Source organism: Perognathus longimembris, chromosome 11 (genome assembly GCF_023159225.1).
Source record: "Perognathus longimembris pacificus isolate PPM17 chromosome 11, ASM2315922v1, whole genome shotgun sequence".
NCBI classification, from domain to species: domain Eukaryota; kingdom Metazoa; phylum Chordata; class Mammalia; order Rodentia; family Heteromyidae; genus Perognathus; species Perognathus longimembris.
Genome location: NC_063171.1, coordinates 42,534,567 through 42,552,669, shown reverse-complemented (window position 1 = coordinate 42,552,669; position 18,103 = coordinate 42,534,567). Strand labels below are relative to the sequence as shown.

Genomic DNA, 18,103 nt, shown 5'->3' with positions numbered 1-18,103 from the left:
CACTTATTATCTCTTGACTTTTGATATTAGTCATCTTAATTACTGTGAGGAGATATATTACTGTGGTTCTAATTTGCATTTCTTTGATAACTGGTTTCTTTTTACATACTTGTTGACTGTTTATATGACTTCTTTGGAAAAATATCTGTCATTTTTCCACTTTATAATTGGGTCACTTACTTTTCCTCTTTTCTATTGGATTGTTTGAGTTTCTTATATATTTTCATTATTATTGTTTTTATGAGATACATGTTTTGCAAATATTTCTCCCATTCTGTAGGTTGCATTTTCTTTTACTGGTTGTTCACTTTATTATTCAGAAACATTTCAGTTTCATGTGGTTTTACTGATTACTTTCTTTAAAAAATCATTGCCAAGAATGATTTCATGATTTGAGGCATGGTGGTGCAATAATAATGAGGATAAGGCTAGAGAATAGAGTTTGAGGCCAATGTAGGCTATGTAGTAAGATCCTGTCTCAACACCTACACACACCGAAACAAACTAACCAACCAATGACAAATAAGACTAGTATTATGGAATTTCACCCCTTTTAAAACTTAAATTGTAAAATTGAGATTTTAAAACTCTTCACATGTAAGGATAGTTTGTGAGGAATAGGATTGTCGGGCTATACTGATTGTGGGGGACAGCCCTACACACTTCTCCCGCTGGCAGGAGGCCAGAGCGTGTCCCGATTGGGGCTAAGCCGAGATGGGGATGGAGCTGGCAAAACCACCCGACCCAAAGTCCCCCTTACGTCAAAGCAGACTCTGGACACGGAGGTTTCGGGGAGCCCTCTGATGGACTCCCGTTTATTCTGGGGGTGGACAAGTACACTTAAAGCAAGAGTGACGGCGGGAAGGAGAGGGACTTGGGGCAGCTAGCTGGACGTTAGTGATTGGCTGATCCGGGCTGTCTGTCAAGAGTGGCATTCTAGGACCTCCCCCACGGGCTGACATCATACCCCAATAGAACCGCCCCTGGGCCCCAGCGGCGCCATGTTGGAGGCAGACTCGTAGATCCCAGACCGAGACAGGAGGCGGGGCTGGTCCAGAACTACTCCTTCCGGTTCCGGACTCGGAAGGAGGTAGGAGTGGTTAACAGCCAAGCAGCCCCAGGGTGGGAGAAGAGGCAGGACTCTCGGGACTGCCCCCTTAAAGGTACAGCCAGAGCCCAGCATAGGATCTAGGAAAACATATTTTTATTGATTTCTGTTTTGACCACCTGTGCCACGGAAGTGAGATGAAGCAGAGATGAAGCATAACTTAGTATCCAATCATCATTTATTATTTGCCAACATTAAAGCAATAAAGTCATTAGAATCCAAAGACATAAAACAAACCTATTACAATTAAACATATCTAATATGAGTGGCAGTCTTCCTTTCCATCAGGATATAGACAATATTTCCCCACATTGAAAACTCAGTGCAATAAAAAGGAGAAATTATATTTCCATACCATAACAGACACTCCTTACAAGTAGGTGCTAAGATCCTTCTTGCTGAAACCAATTTAAGCCCGTATTTGGATCCTAAACTGATACATTCTGGCCCTTTCAAGAATAATGCCTTTCTTTACTGGTTAGGAAGAAGCATCTGAGACAGATTTTCAATGCCACTTCTTGTTATTTTACTAATAAGTGAAATTACCAATGTTACATCTTTGCTTTAAGGGCCTTTGCCTTTCTGCTGTATCCAATACAGGTGAACTAAAGATTGGAGTACCTGTTGCTATAAGAGAAATATTTGGGTCCAGGACTGGAAAAACATTGTAATATATTGTTTTTAAAACTGCAATCTGAACCTTGCATTATACCTAATTAATAAGCTTGCAAAAATACCTTAACTAAACCCTTAGATCATTATTCCCCAACAATCTATTTTTTAATAATTAGCTATTTCCTAACAAACTAGCCCAAATACCATACATTACTTAGAAGGAACTCAGTAACAGGAATTAGAATAAAGTTTAAGGTTTAAATGAAAAGGATAGAAGCAGATACAATTAATTTGGGAAAGAAGTTTCATGACAAATTGTTTATCTAAAACTATTTCTTACGTCTTGATAGTTGAGGTAATTTTTCTTCTTTTTCTTATTCACTAGAACCTCTGCTGTAGGACATATTCATAGAGAGGAGTGTTTGTTTTAAAATTGTGGGAATTTAGACCTGTATTTTCTGTACCACAGTTATCTTTTCTTCCTCTCTGATAGCAGTAGTGACCTTGTCTATTATTCTCATTGTAGAATGACAACTGATTGGTAGTATTGGACCTAGATTGCCCATCTGAGGGTGTAAATTGTCCAAAGGCACAAGCTGAGGACCTTTTTACTTTTCTGTACTGGCTTCTTGATTGCCCTTCATTATGGTTTGAATGGCCAGAGGTATATCCCCACTGGCTTCCATACCTAGATAATTCAGGCTGCTCATAACTAGCACACTGAACAAGTCCCGAGCCACATGATCTAGAGCTAAATGAGCGAGAATCATATTGTTGAGAGTTTGAACAATCTCCAGTTCCAGAAGAACACTGTCCACCAGAAACTGAGGACGGACATGAACTAAAACCATACTGCCCAGAGCTACAACACTGACCTGACCCAGAACCAAGTTGTCCACTGGAAGAGTAGTAACCTGGAGAACTTCCAGGTTGGTCATAGCTAGAGGATGGATTTAAACAAGACCCATACTGACGAGGTTTAGAAGATTCTTCTGAGCTGGATCCATATTGACCAAAGCATGATGACTGTCTTGAGGTAGAACAATGTTGTCCATAACCAGATGATGGACAAAAGCCATGTCCTTGTTGACTAGTGTCAGATGATCCTGCAGAACCATACACGGGTTGGCCAAAACTAGATGACTCATGTGAACAAGATCCATATTGGTCATTGCCATGAGAAACTCCTGACCAAGATCCTTGTTGACAACAATTTGAAGACTGATTGTCACGGAAAGAATTACCTGATCGAGAACCATAGCAAGAAGACTGACAGGACCCAGACTCATGTTGACCACAGTTAGAATATTGACCAGAGCTAGAACCATGTTGGCCAGAAACACATGACTGTCCTAATGAAGAACCATGCTGTCCATAGCTAGATGATGAGCTCTGTCTAGACACACATGGACCAAAGCCAGAAGATCCCTCTGATCCATACTCATGTTTGCTAAAATGAGAAGACTGTTGTGACCCAGAACTTGGACAACAGGAGGAAGACTGACCAGAATGACATGGATGTGCCCTATGGCTAGAAGACTGAACTGATTCAGGACTGTGCTGGCCACAGCTAGAGGAATGATTTGAACCAGACCCATGTTGTCCACAACAGGAAGACTGACCTGCACCTGACCCATATTGTCCACAAGCAGATGACTGTCCTGCTGATGAACCATGTTGTCCACAGCTAGTGGATTGCCCTGGTCCAGACCCATACTGATTCAAGCCAGGATTTCCACCTGATCCACACTCATGTTGGCCAAAATGGGAAGTCTGTCCTGAACCAGAACCCTGTTGAGTGTAACCAGAAGACTGACCTGAACCAGATGTGTGTCTCCTGTGGTTAGAAGTATGACCTGATCCAGAGCTGTGTGGCCCAGAGCAAGCAGACTCACTGGACCCCGACTGATGCTTTCCATAGCTGGATGACTGACTTATGCTTGACCCAGATTGGCCGGTACCAGATGATTGTACTGATGATGAACCATGATGTCTGTAGTTAGTGGATTGCCCTTGTCCGTACCGTTGTTGACCCAAACCAGAATATTCTCCTGTTCCTTGCTCATGTTGGCCAAAATGGGAAGTCTGTCCTGAACCAGAACTCTGTTGACTGTACCTGGACGACTGACCTGAACCAGACCTATGCCTCCTGTGGCCAGAAGACTGACCTGATCCAGACCTGTGCTGGCTATGGGTAGAGGACCTGCTTGACCCGGACCCATGCTGTCCATAGCTGGAAGACGGACCTGTGCTTGACCCAAATTGACTGGTACCAGATGACTGTCCTGATGATGACCCATGTTGTCCATAGCTAGTAGATTGGCCTTGTCCGTACCCTTGCTGACCCAAACCAGAAGCTCCTCCTGATCCATGCTCATATTGGCCAGAATGAGAAGACTGTCCTGAAGTAGATCCCTGCCGACTATACCCAGAAGACTGACCTGAACCAGACCTATGTCTCCTGTGGCTAGAAGTCTGAGACTGACCTGATGCAGAACCATATTGGCCACATCCAGTAGATTCACTGGAGCCAGACCCATGCTGTCCACAGCTGGATGAGTGACCTGGGCCTGACCCAAACGGGCCAGAACCAGAACCGGATGACTGTCCTGATGTTGAACCATGCTGTCCATAGCTGGATGTATGTTCTTGTCCAGAACCATGCTGACTCACGCCAGAAGATCCTCCTGATCCAGACTCATGCTGCCCAAAATGAGAAGTCTGTCCTGAAACTGATCCTTGTCCATACCTGGAAGACTGACCTGAACCAGACTTATGACTCATGTGGCCAGACGACTGACCTGATCCAGAGCTGTGTTGGCCACAGCTAGAGGACTGATTAGAATTAGATCCATGCTGCCCACAGCTGGATGACTGGCCTGTGCTTGTCCCATACTGTCCAGAGCTCGATGACTGTCCTGATGTTGAACCATGCTGTCCATAACCCGTGGACTGCCCTTGTCCAGAGCCATATTGACTCAAGCCAGAAGATCCTCCTGAGCCAGACTCATGCTGGCCAAAATGGGAAGTCTGTCCTGAACCAGAACCCTGTTGAGTGTAACCAGAAGACTGACCTGAACCAGATGTGTGTCTTCTGTGGCCAGAAGTGTGACCTGATCCAGAGCTGTGTGGCCCACAGCAAGCAGACTCACTAGACCCCGACTGATGGTGTCCATAGCTAGATGACTGACTTGTGCTGGACTCAAATTGACCTGCACCAGATGACTGTCCTGATGATGAACCATGTTGTCCATAGCTAGTGGATTGCCCTTGTCCGTACCCTTGCTGACCCAAACCAGAGGATCCTCCTGATCCATGCTCATGTTGGCCAAAATGAGAAGACTGTCCTGAAGTCGATCCCTGCCGACTATACCCAGAAGACTGACCTGAACCAGACCTATGTCTCCTGTGGCTAGAAGTCTGAGACTGACCTGATGCAGAACCATGTTGGCCACAACCAGTGGATTCACTGGAGCCAGACCCATGCTGTCCACAGCTGGATGAGTGACCTGGGCCTGACCCAAACGGGCCAGAACCAGAACCAGATGACTGTCCTGATGTTGAACCATGCTGTCCATAGCTGGATGTATGTTCTTGTCCAGAACCATGCTGACTCACGCCAGAAGATCCTCCTGATCCAGACTCATGCTGCCCAAAGTGAGAAGTCTGTCCTGAAACTGATCCTTGTCCATACCTGGAAGACTGACCTGAACCAGACCTATGCCTCATGTGGCCAGAAGACTGACCTGATCCAGAGCTGTGTTGGCCACAGCTAGAGGACTGATTTGAACTAGATCCATGCTGCCCACAGCTGGAAGACTGGCTTGTGCCTGTCCCATAATGTCCAGAGCTAGATGACTGTCCTGATGTTGAACCATGCTGTCCATAACCAGTGGACTGCCCTTGTCCAGAGCCATACTGACTCAAGCCAGAAGATCCTCCTGATCCAGACTCATGCTGGCCAAAATGGGAAGTCTGTCCTGAACCAGAACCCTGTAGACTGTACCTGGACGACTGACCTGAACCAGACCTATGCCTCCTGTGGCCAGAAGACTGACCTGATCCAGACCTGTGCTGGCTATGGGTAGAGGACCTGCTTGACCCGGACCCATGCTGTCCATAGCTGGAAGACGGACCTGTGCTTGACCCAAATTGACTGGTACCAGATGACTGTCCTGATGATGACCCATGTTGTCCATAGCTAGTAGATTGGCCTTGTCCATACCCTTGCTGACCCAAACCAGAGGTTCCTCCTGATCCATGCTCATGTTGGCCAAAATGAGAAGACTGTCCTGAAGTAGATCCCTGCCGACTATACCCAGAAGACTGACTTGAACCAGACCTATGTCTCCTGTGGCTAGAAGTCTGAGACTGACCTGATGCAGAACCATATTGGCCACATCCAGTAGATTCACTGGAGCCAGACCCATGCTGTCCACAGCTGGATGAGTGACCTGGGCCTGACCCAAACGGGCCAGAACCAGAACCAGATGACTGTCCTGATGTTGAACCATGCTGTCCATAGCTGGATGTATGTTCTTGTCCAGAACCATGCTGACTCACGCCAGAAGATCCTCCTGATCCAGACTCATGCTGCCCAAAGTGAGAAGTCTGTCCTGAAACTGATCCTTGTCCATACCTGGAAGACTGACCTGAACCAGACCTATGCCTCATGTGACCAGAAGACTGACCTGATCCAGAGCTGTGTTGGCCACAGCTAGAGGACTGATTTGAACTAGATCCATGCTGCCCACAGCTGGATGACTGGCCTGTGCTTGTCCCATACTGTCCAGAGCTCGATGACTGTCCTGATGCTGAACCATGCTGTCCATAACCCATGGACTGCCCTTGTCCAGAGCCATACTGACTCAAGCCAGAAGATCCTTCTGATCCAGACTCATGCTGGCCAAAATGGGAAGTCTGTCCTGAACCAGAACCCTGTTGACTGTACCTGGACGACTGACCTGAACTAGACCTATGCCTCCTGTGGCCAGAAGACTGACCTGATCCAGACCTGTGCTGGCTATGGGTAGAGGACCTGCTTGACCCGGACCCATGCTGTCCATAGCTGGAAGACGGACCTGTGCTTGACCCAAATTGACTGGTACCAGATGACTGTCCTGATGATGACCCATGTTGTCCATAGCTAGTAGATTGGCCTTGTCCGTACCCTTGCTGACCCAAACCAGAAGCTCCTCCTGATCCATGCTCATATTGGCCAAAATGAGAAGACTGTCCTGAAGTAGATCCCTGCCGACTATACCCAGAAGACTGACCTGAACCAGACCTATGTCTCCTGTGGCTAGAAGTCTGAGACTGACCTGATGCAGAACCATATTGGCCACATCCAGTAGATTCACTGGAGCCAGACCCATGCTGTCCACAGCTGGATGAGTGACCTGGGCCTGACCCAAACGGGCCAGAACCAGAATTGGATGACTGTCCTGATGTTGAACCATGCTGTCCATAGCTGGATGTATGTTCTTGTCCAGAACCATGCTGACTCACGCCAGAAGATCCTCCTGATCCAGACTCATGCTGCCCAAAGTGAGAAGTCTGTCCTGAAACTGATCCTTGTCCATACCTGGAAGACTGACCTGAACCAGACCTATGCCTCATGTGGCCAGAAGACTGACCTGATCCAGAGCTGTGTTGGCCACAGCTAGAGGACTGATTTGAACTAGATCCATGCTGCCCACAGCTGGATGACTGGCCTGTGCTTGTCCCATACTGTCCAGAGCTCGATGACTGTCCTGATGCTGAACCATGCTGTCCATAACCCATGGACTGCCCTTGTCCAGAGCCATACTGACTCAAGCCAGAAGATCCTTCTGATCCAGACTCATGCTGGCCAAAATGGGAAGTCTGTCCTGAACCAGAACCCTGTTGACTGTACCTGGACGACTGACCTGAACTAGACCTATGCCTCCTGTGGCCAGAAGACTGACCTGATCCAGACCTGTGCTGGCTATGGGTAGAGGACCTGCTTGACCCCGACCATGCTGTCCATAGCTGGAAGACGGACCTGTGCTTGACCCAAATTGACTGGTACCAGATGACTGTCCTGATGATGACCCATGTTGTCCATAGCTAGTAGATTGGCCTTGTCCATACCCTTGCTGACCCAAACCAGAAGCTCCTCCTGATCCATGCTCATATTGGCCAGAATGAGAAGACTGTCCTGAAGTAGATCCCTGCCGACTATACCCAGAAGACTGACCTGAACCAGACCTATGTCTCCTGTGGCTAGAAGTCTGAGACTGACCTGATGCAGAACCATACTGGCCACATCCAGTAGATTCACTGGAGCCAGACCCATGCTGTCCACAGCTGGATGAGTGACCTGGGCCTGACCCAAACGGGCCAGAACCAGAACCGGATGACTGTCCTGATGTTGAACCATGCTGTCCATAGCTGGATGTATGTTCTTGTCCAGAACCATGCTGACTCACGCCAGAAGATCCTCCTGATCCAGACTCATGCTGCCCAAAGTGAGAAGTCTGTCCTGAAACTGATCCTTGTCCATACCTGGAAGACTGACCTGAACCAGACCTATGCCTCATGTGGCCAGAAGACTGACCTGATCCAGAGCTGTGTTGGCCACAGCTAGAGGACTGATTTGAACTAGATCCATGCTGCCCACAGCTGGATGACTGGCCTGTGCTTGTCCCATACTGTCCAGAGCTCGATGACTGTCCTGATGCTGAACCATGCTGTCCATAACCCATAGACTGCCCTTGTCCAGAGCCATACTGACTCAAGCCAGAAGATCCTTCTGATCCAGACTCATGCTGGCCAAAATGGGAAGTCTGTCCTGAACCAGAACCCTGTTGACTGTACCTGGACGACTGACCTGAACTAGACCTATGCCTCCTGTGGCCAGAAGACTGACCTGATCCAGACCTGTGCTGGCTATGGGTAGAGGACCTGCTTGACCCCGAACCATGCTGTCCATAGCTGGAAGACGGACCTGTGCTTGACCCAAATTGACTGGTACCAGATGACTGTCCTGATGATGACCCATGTTGTCCATAGCTAGTAGATTGGCCTTGTCCATACCCTTGCTGACCCAAACCAGAAGCTCCTCCTGATCCATGCTCATATTGGCCAGAATGAGAAGACTGTCCTGAAGTAGATCCCTGCCGACTATACCCAGAAGACTGACCTGAACCAGACCTATGTCTCCTGTGGCTAGAAGTCTGAGACTGACCTGATACAGAACCATATTGGCCACATCCAGTAGATTCACTGGAGCCAGACCCATGCTGTCCACAGCTGGATGAGTGACCTGGGCCTGACCCAAACGGGCCAGAACCAGAACCGGATGACTGTCCTGATGTTGAACCATGCTGTCCATAGCTGGATGTATGTTCTTGTCCAGAACCATGCTGACTCATGCCAGAAGATCCTCCTGATCCAGACTCATGCTGCCCAAAGTGAGAAGTCTGTCCTGAAACTGATCCTTGTCCATACCTGGAAGACTGACCTGAACCAGACCTATGCCTCATGTGGCCAGAAGACTGACCTGATCCAGAGCTGTGTTGGCCACAGCTAGAGGACTGATTTGAACTAGATCCATGCTGCCCACAGCTGGATGACTGGCCTGTGCTTGTCCCATACTGTCCAGAGCTCGATGACTGTCCTGATGCTGAACCATGCTGTCCATAACCCATGGACTGCCCTTGTCCAGAGCCATACTGACTCAAGCCAGAAGATCCTTCTGATCCAGACTCATGCTGGCCAAAATGGGAAGTCTGTCCTGAACCAGAACCCTGTTGACTGTACCTGGACGACTGACCTGAACTAGACCTATGCCTCCTGTGGCCAGAAGACTGACCTGATCCAGACCTGTGCTGGCAATGGGTAGAGGACCTGCTTGACCCGGACCCATGCTGTCCATAGCTGGAAGACGGACCTGTGCTTGACCCAAATTGACTGGTACCAGATGACTGTCCTGATGATGACCCATGTTGTCCATAGCTAGTAGATTGGCCTTGTCCGTACCATTGCTGACCCAAACCAGAAGCTCCTCCTGATCCATGCCCATATTGGCCAGAATGAGAAGACTGTCCTGAAGTAGATCCCTGCCGACTATACCCAGAAGACTGACTTGAACCAGACCTATGTCTCCTGTGGCTAGAAGTCTGAGACTGACCTGATGCAGAACCATATTGGCCACATCCAGTAGATTCACTGGAGCCAGACCCATGCTGTCCACAGCTGGATGAGTGACCTGGGCCTGACCCAAACGGGCCAGAACCAGAACCGGATGACTGTCCTGATGTTGAACCATGCTGTCCATAGCTGGATGTATGTTCTTGTCCAGAACCATGCTGACTCACGCCAGAAGATCCTCCTGATCCAGACTCATGCTGCCCAAATGAGAAGTCTGTCCTGAAACTGATCCTTGTCCATACATGGAAGACTGACCTGAACCAGACCTATGCCTCATGTGGCCAGAAGACTGACCTGATCCAGAGCTGTGTTGGCCACAGCTAGAGGATTGATTTGAACTCGATCCATGCTGTGCACAGCTGGAAGACTGGGTTGTGCTTGTCCCATACTGTCCAGAGCTCGATGACTGTTCTGATGCTGAACCATGCTGTCCATACCCAGTGGACCGCCCTTGTCCAGAGCCATACTGACTCAAGCCAGAAGATCCTCCTGATCCAGACTCATGCTGGCCAAAATGGGAAGTCTGTCCTGAACCAGAACCCTGTTGACTGTACCTGGACGACTGACCTGAACTAGACCTATGCCTCCTGTGGCCAGAAGACTGACCTGATCCAGACCTTTGCTGGCTATGGGTAGAGGACCTGCTTGACCCGGACCCATGCTGTCCATAGCTGGAAGACGGACCTGTGCTTGACCCAAATTGACTGGTACCAGATGACTGTCCTGATGATGACCCATGTTGTCCATAGCTAGTAGATTGGCCTTGTCCATACCCTTGCTGACCCAAACCAGAGGTTCCTCCTGATCCATGCTCATGTTGGCCAAAATGAGAAGACTGTCCTGAAGTAGATCCCTGCCGACTATACCCAGAAGACTGACTTGAACCAGACCTATGTCTCCTGTGGCTAGAAGTCTGAGACTGACCTGATGCAGAACCATATTGGCCACATCCAGTAGATTCACTGGAGCCAGACCCATGCTGTCCACAGCTGGATGAGTGACCTGGGCCTGACCCAAACGGGCCAGAACCAGAACCAGATGACTGTCCTGATGTTGAGCCATGCTGTCCATAGCTGGATGTATGTTCTTGTCCAGAACCATGCTGACTCACGCCAGAAGATCCTCCTGATCCAGACTCATGCTGCCCAAAGTGAGAAGTCTGTCCTGAAACTGATCCTTGTCCATACCTGGAAGACTGACCTGAACCAGACCTATGCCTCATGTGGCCAGAAGACTGACCTGATCCAGAGCTGTGTTGGCCACAGCTAGAGGACTGATTTGAACTAGATCCATGCTGCCCACAGCTGGATGACTGGCCTGTGCTTGTCCCATACTGTCCAGAGCTCGATGACTGTCCTGATGCTGAACCATGCTGTCCATAACCCATAGACTGCCCTTGTCCAGAGCCATACTGACTCAAGCCAGAAGATCCTTCTGATCCAGACTCATGCTGGCCAAAATGGGAAGTCTGTGCTGAACCAGAACCCTGTTGACTGTACCTGGACGACTGACCTGAACCAGACCTATGCCTCCTGTGGCCAGAAGACTGACCTGATCCAGACCTGTGCTGGCTATGGGTAGAGGACCTGCTTGACCCTGACCCATGCTGTCCATAGCTGGAAGACGGACCTGTGCTTGACCCAAATTGACTGGTACCAGATGACTGTCCTGATGATGTCCCATGTTGTCCATAGCTAGTAGATTGGCCTTGTCCGTACCCTTGTTGACCGAAACCAGAAGCTCCTCCTGATCCATGCTCATATTGGCCAGAATGAGAAGACTGTCCTGAAGTAGATCCCTGCCGACTATACCCAGAAGACTGACCTGAACCAGACCTATGTCTCCTGTGGCTAGAAGTCTGAGACTGACCTGATGCAGAACCATATTGGCCACATCCAGTAGATTCACTGGAGCCAGACCCATGCTGTCCACAGCTGGACGAGTGACCTGGGCCTGACCCAAACGGGCCAGAACCAGAACCAGATGACTGTCCTGATGTTGAACCATGCTGTCCATAGCTGGATGTATGTTCTTGTCCAGAACCATGCTGACTCACGCCAGAAGATCCTCCTGATCCAGACTCATGCTGCCCAAAGTGAGAAGTCTGTCCTGAAACTGATCCTTGTCCATACCTGGAAGACTGACCTGAACCGGACCTATGCCTCATGTGGCCAGAAGACTGACCTGATCCAGAGCTGTGTTGGCCGCAGCTAGAGGACTGATTTGAACTAGATCCATGCTGCCCACAGCTGGATGACTGGCCTGTGCTTGTCCCATACTGTCCAGAGCTCGATGACTGTCCTGATGTTGAACCATGCTGTCCATAACCAGTGGACTGCCCTTGTCCAGAGCCATACTGACTCAAGCCAGAAGATCCTCCTGATCCAGACTCATGCTGGCCAAAATGGGAAGTCTGTCCTGAACTAGAACCCTGTTGAGTGTAACCAGAAGACTGACCTGAACCAGATGTGTGTCTTCTGTGGCCAGAAGTGTGACCTGATCCAGAGCTGTGTGGCCCACAGCAAGCAGACTCACTTGACCCCGACTGATGGTGTCCATAGCTAGATGACTGACTTGTGCTGGACCCAAATTGACCTGCACCAGATGACTGTCCTGATGATGAACCATGTTGTCCATAGCTAGTGGATTGCCCTTGTCCGTACCCTTGCTGACCCAAACCAGAGGATCCTCCTGATCCATGCTCATGTTGGCCAAAATGAGAAGACTGTCCTGAAGTAGATCCCTGCCGACTGTACCCAGAAGACTGACCTGAACCAGACCTATGTCTCCTGTGGCTAGAAGTCTGAGACTGACCTGATGCAGAGCCATGTTGGCCACATCCAGTGGATTCACTGGAGCCAGACCCATGCTGTGCACAGCTGGCTGAGTGACCTGGTCCTGACCCAAATGGGCCAGAACCAGAACCAGATGACTGTCCTGATGTTGAACCATGCTGTCCATAGCTGGATGTATGTTCTTGTCCAGACCCATGCTGACTCAATCCAGAAGATCCTCCCGATCCAGACTCATGCTGCCCCAAATGAGAAGTCTGTCCTGAACCAGAACCCTGTTGACTGTACCCATAAGACTGACCTGAACCAGATGTGTGTCTCCTGTGGCCAGAAGTCTGACCTGATTCAGAACCGTGTTGGCCGCAGCAAGAGGACTCACTTGACCCTGACTGTTCATGTCCGTAGCTCGATGACTGACTTGTGCTTGACCTAAATTGACCAGCACCAGATGACTGTCCTGATATTGAGCCTTGTTGTCCACAGCTATATGTTTTTCCTTGTCCCGTCTCATACTCACTTTCCCCAAATGATCCTCCAAATCCTCTCTTATGGTTGCTGTAATTAGAGGACTGGCTTGATCCAATTCTTTCTTGAGTATAACTGTAATTGTCATTCAAACTAGTCTTATGTTCTCTGTGCTGAAAAGAGTTTCCTGATCCATAACTTGAGTTAGAATAATATTCTTCTTCTTGGCTGCTTCCTGATTGTGATCCTCTGTTTTTCAAGGGCTTAATTGAACCCTCATGTCCACAGCTAGATTCATTTGAATGTGACCAATAATTTTGTTCTTCTTCACTTTCTGTGGTATATTTATGATTCTGCTTATTAGGTAATTTGGTTGTTCTCTTTTGTTGCTTATTCCCTGTGGATTCATCTGATCCAGACACTTCTTGTTGATTAGAGCCATGTCTGTTTTTCTTATTATTCTTGAAGTGGCTTAAACTGGACTCTGTCCATTCTCCAGAGCTTTCCCTGTGTCTATTATTAGGCCACACTCCTTCATGCCTCACTTTTCTGGAAGTGGATTTAGGCCTATGTTTAATGCTTTCTCTGGAGCTCCTGGAGTAAGAGTCATTCTCTCCTGCACTAGAACTTGAATAACTTGAAGAGGATTCTTTATCTTTGTCTTCCTCTTCTGTTTCATACTGTTCCTCTTGGTGTTGGTGTCTATGGTCTCTCTTCTTTGACCCTGAAGCTTGGCAGTAATCTTTGACAACAATTTTATTACAAGCTTGAGCCAGCTTGAATATCATCAGCAGATATTCAGTAAAATCCACTTTTTGTTATGATCTCGATCCAGACTTTGCATGATTATATCTACAGTGTCTGGATCATCTGGATTCTATATGGAAATAAGAAACAAAAAATATCTCTGTTAGTATAGACTGTATATGCAGCCAAGTTTTTTTTAGGAAGGCTTTAGAAATGTGATTTTTTGGACATACTTGTTGGAATTCAACTATAGGTTCTTTTGGGCAACCTTGCCCTATCCTGAACAGAAAGAGAAAGGAATGTGCTATGAATAGTAAGACACTGAGAAATTACCAGAAGGCAGTACAAAAGTAAGTTGAAGAACAGTAAGGAAGCAAGAGAATCACTTTTTTTAAATACAAAGAATGGTCAAAATCAGAACAATTAGTTTATAAATGACAATCCTGGTTCTCTGCATTATATATATGTACATTTGACAGGGCCAGTTTTTTTTTTTTTTTTGGCCAGTCCTGGGCCTTGGACTCAGGGCCTGAGCACTGTCCCTGGCTTCTTCCCGCTCAAGGCTAGCACTCTGCCACTTGAGCCACAGCGCAGCTTCTGGCCTTTTTCTGTATATGTGGTGCTGGGGAATCGAATCTAGGGCCTCGTGTATCCGAGGCAGGCACTCTTGCCACTAGGCTATATCCCCAGCCCGACAGGGCCAGTTTTATTAATCAATTTAGGTAAGATTTGTATACTAGTTATCTGTCTAGCATGGTGTTGCAAGAAAGGATAGGTCAGTGAATCCATTTGGTTCTGACAAAATGGAATTTAAAGTTTAGAGGATCTGATCCACAAACTTAAAATTATAATTTATTATGATAAATGAGTGCATCAAAGTGGAGCTACTTACAGTTCAGTAAAGTTTAATGAGAAAATATGAAGCCTTTTGAAGGATACATTAGAATTAGACAAATAAGTATAATATAATGAAATGGAGAAGGGCAGAAGATTTTTTTTTCAGGCAGAAGGAATGATTTGAACAAAGATCTAAAAGAGAGAAGGCATAGGCCATCTAAATGAAATAAATTCATAATCACTAGATTTAGAGGCTGATTGGGAGGATTATGGTTGCAGACTAGGGGTTGGGGGTGGGGTGTTTATGAGAGCACATCTCAGTAAAACAAATAAACAAACACTAAAACTTGGCATGGCAGCTTGTGCTTTCATCCTAGACATAGTGAGAAGCAGAAACAGGAAGTATCATGATTCAGGCTAGTCAAGGCAAAAAGTGAAACCCTATCTCAAAAATAATTAGAGCAAAAGGACTTGAGGTGTGGCTTAAGCTGTAGAGCGCCTGACTAGAAAGCATGAAACCCTGAGTTCAAACCCCCATGCTAGGCTGGGATATAGTTCAATGGCAAAGCACTTGCCTATCAAGGGCAGTGTCCTGGGTTTGATCCCCAGTACCCAAAAAAGAAAAGACAAACCCCAGTGTTGCCAAATGGGGAGGGGTGGGGGGAATACATAGCCATAAGAATATAAATTCATTAAGCAGTCCCGTTTAAAGGACTGAAACTCAAGAGCTACATTGAATCTACTGAATTTTATTTCCAGAGTTGGTAGTTTTTAAGGTGCTAATTATTTGCTATTGTAAGTTAGAGGTAAATGTCAACTTCCTAAAATCAGAAGCCTTATAGCACCAAATTGGCATTTATTTGGGCAGTCTTGATTGAAGAAAAACAAAAGGAAAAAGATGTGTTTTCATCTACTTTGCAGTTTTTTTCTGAAACCCTTAAGACTTGTTCCCATAGATAGGACATTTTTAAGTCCATTGATTTTGTCTGTTGTTTGGTAGGATGATTTAATTTTGTTATGTTATAGAAATCATTATGGGTTAACTTTTGATGGTATCTCAAGCCTGCTAACCCCTGTTTTTCTAGTACCAACTAAGGTGAGTCCTCTAAGATGTTTGACATGTGAGTAAAAGGCTGAACAACTCAGTTCTGGCATGGAGTTCTTTGTGTGTGTGTGTGTGTGTGTGTGTGTGTGTGTGTGTGTGTGTGTGTGTGTGTTCTTTTTTGGTACTGGGATCGAACCCAGGACGTTGCACTTGCTAGGCAAGCGCTTTGCCACTGAGCTACATCCCAGCCCATGGCATGGAGTTCTTACCTTCAGAATTTGGCGAAATTCATTTTCCAAAAGTTCTTTCAGCTCTGCTTTGTTCAACGTGTCACATTCTCCATGCTGGTTGGAATATTGGTAGAAAATGTCGATGACAGTGACAATGCCTTGTAGGAGTTTAGACATTTTTTTTTTTGTAAATTTAACCTAAAGGAGGGAGAAAGAAAAAAATCTTATTATTTCTTTTTATTGCTTAAACACATAAAAATAGATCCAGTCATTTATCATTTGTCATCATTGTCATCCAAGATTAATTCCATCCTATTGTAGTCAAGAACTAGTTCAGAGTTGACTTACTTGTTCAGCTATGTAGCAAGAGGGCACTGACATAGGATCAGTATCCATATGTCTTATTTCCATTCCTGAATAGGAATAGGAATAGGAACAGGAGAAAAACCTTTCTGTTTTGGAGTCTTTGCCTCTCCTAGGGATATGAGCTCTGTTCTGGAACCGTATAAGCCTGAGTGTACAAATCCATTCACTTCCTTTGTTTCTTTCCAGGTCCCCATCATCATAATGCAGAGGACAGATACATCATCTGCATGGCATTTTTGGTTCTGTTTTCATTCTCCAAGCAGGAAGTAATACTCAGGCCTTGGTTGTTCAATAGAGACAAAAGCTCATAATGTTCAGGAAAGAGCCCAAAGAAAAGAGGTACTTTACACAATTTAGTCATTGTTTCATTTCCCTTTGAAGTAAAGTCATGCTTATGCTGAGGTTCCCTGATGTACACTAAAAAGAAAGCTGATATCCAGTACCTCTTTTCTTACATTCTACTTTCATAAATTATAACCCAGTAGCTTTGAGCAGGACTGAATTCCTGCTTACTTACCTAGGGCACCAGAGGAACAGCAGGATGAAGACTGAGCAGCTTGCAGGGTGCTGCTAGTTGGGGATACTGGCCTTTTTATAGGAGGAATAATAGTCCATCATAGGGAGGAGCTGATCTCTTTGACATGTCCTAATTTACTCCTAAACAAGTCCAGCTCCTTCTCCATCTCCACCTCCCGGGTGTTTGCCTTCTCACTTCCTTACATGCTCACCTGAGATTGCAATAGAAGTTCCCAAATCTGGGCTAGTATCAGCCCCGCCTTTCAAGTCTTAGGACACTTTGCAGAAAGGCCTCTTCCTGTATTCACTCAACTATGTAGCATAATGCACTGACAAATGTGTGAACTTCAAAAGAAGTTGAATAAAACATTCCCAGCGACCTCAGGGCCTAAAGATCAAAGAACTATGGAATTTAATGTTCAGAAGGAAACTTAAAGGTTGGCAATTAGATGTTCTGATTTTAAGCTAAATTGCCTTAGATTTTCTTAGATGATGCCATTCATATTGTTTTTTTTTTTAATGGCTGGCTCTCTTTATATTTAAAAAAGTCAGTTTGCCTAATTTACCAGACCTTAGTGACCATTCATCAATGTTTTTTTCCTTTTACTATCTAGCCCTCGGAAGAGTGCAGGTTTTTCACGATCTGGGCTGTGGCTTCTCTCCATTTCCCCCCTGTATGTATGCTATGTCTTTTTATTTTTTAATGCCATTGAAATTCAAACTCCTGGCTTTGCATTTGGTAGGCAGGTGTACAACCATGTGTACCATTCCTCCAATATTTTTTACTTGGGTTATTTTTCAGTTGGTTTCAGTTTTTGCCCAGGCTACCCTGGACCACAAACCTGATTTGCTTCTTACCATAGCTGAGATGACAGGTGAATGATTCTATGTCAAAGTGTTTTTTTGTTGTTGTTATTATTTCTGTTGAAATGTGATTTCATGAACTTTTTTGCCATGTTGGCCATGAATCCTGTTTCTCAAGTAGCTAGGAATACAGCTAGGATTATGAGCCTGGCTCATAATCACAAATCACAAATGTGCCTGGCTCATATTCTTCTTCTTTTTTTTTTTTTTTTGGCCAGACCTGGGGCTTGGACTCAGGGCCTGAACACTGTCCCTGGCTTCTTTTTGCTCAAGGCTAGCACTCTGCCACTTGAGCCACAGCGCCACTTCTGGCCATTTTCTGTGTATGTGGTGCTGGGAATCG

At 46.4% G+C, this 18,103-nt stretch overlaps 1 protein-coding gene across 1 annotated transcript; it reads right to left on the bottom strand.

Moving 5' to 3' along the window:
- Positions 1–655: 655 nt before the first annotated feature.
- On the bottom strand, positions 656–16,191 carry Hrnr (hornerin). The gene is given in 25 exon segments (XM_048358231.1): positions 656–820; positions 2,064–2,116; positions 2,346–2,474; positions 2,599–3,590; positions 3,669–4,449; positions 4,486–4,913; positions 4,950–5,109; positions 5,155–6,015; positions 6,100–6,648; positions 6,727–6,809; positions 6,840–7,010; positions 7,095–7,619; positions 7,931–8,228; positions 8,304–8,479; positions 8,516–10,089; positions 10,125–10,660; positions 10,862–11,098; positions 11,138–11,605; positions 11,768–11,916; positions 12,031–12,321; positions 12,439–12,678; positions 12,832–13,142; positions 13,686–13,966; positions 13,969–14,032; positions 16,054–16,191. Coding segments are annotated over 25 exon segments (9,660 nt in total).
- Between the last annotated feature and the right edge of the window lie 1,912 nt (positions 16,192–18,103).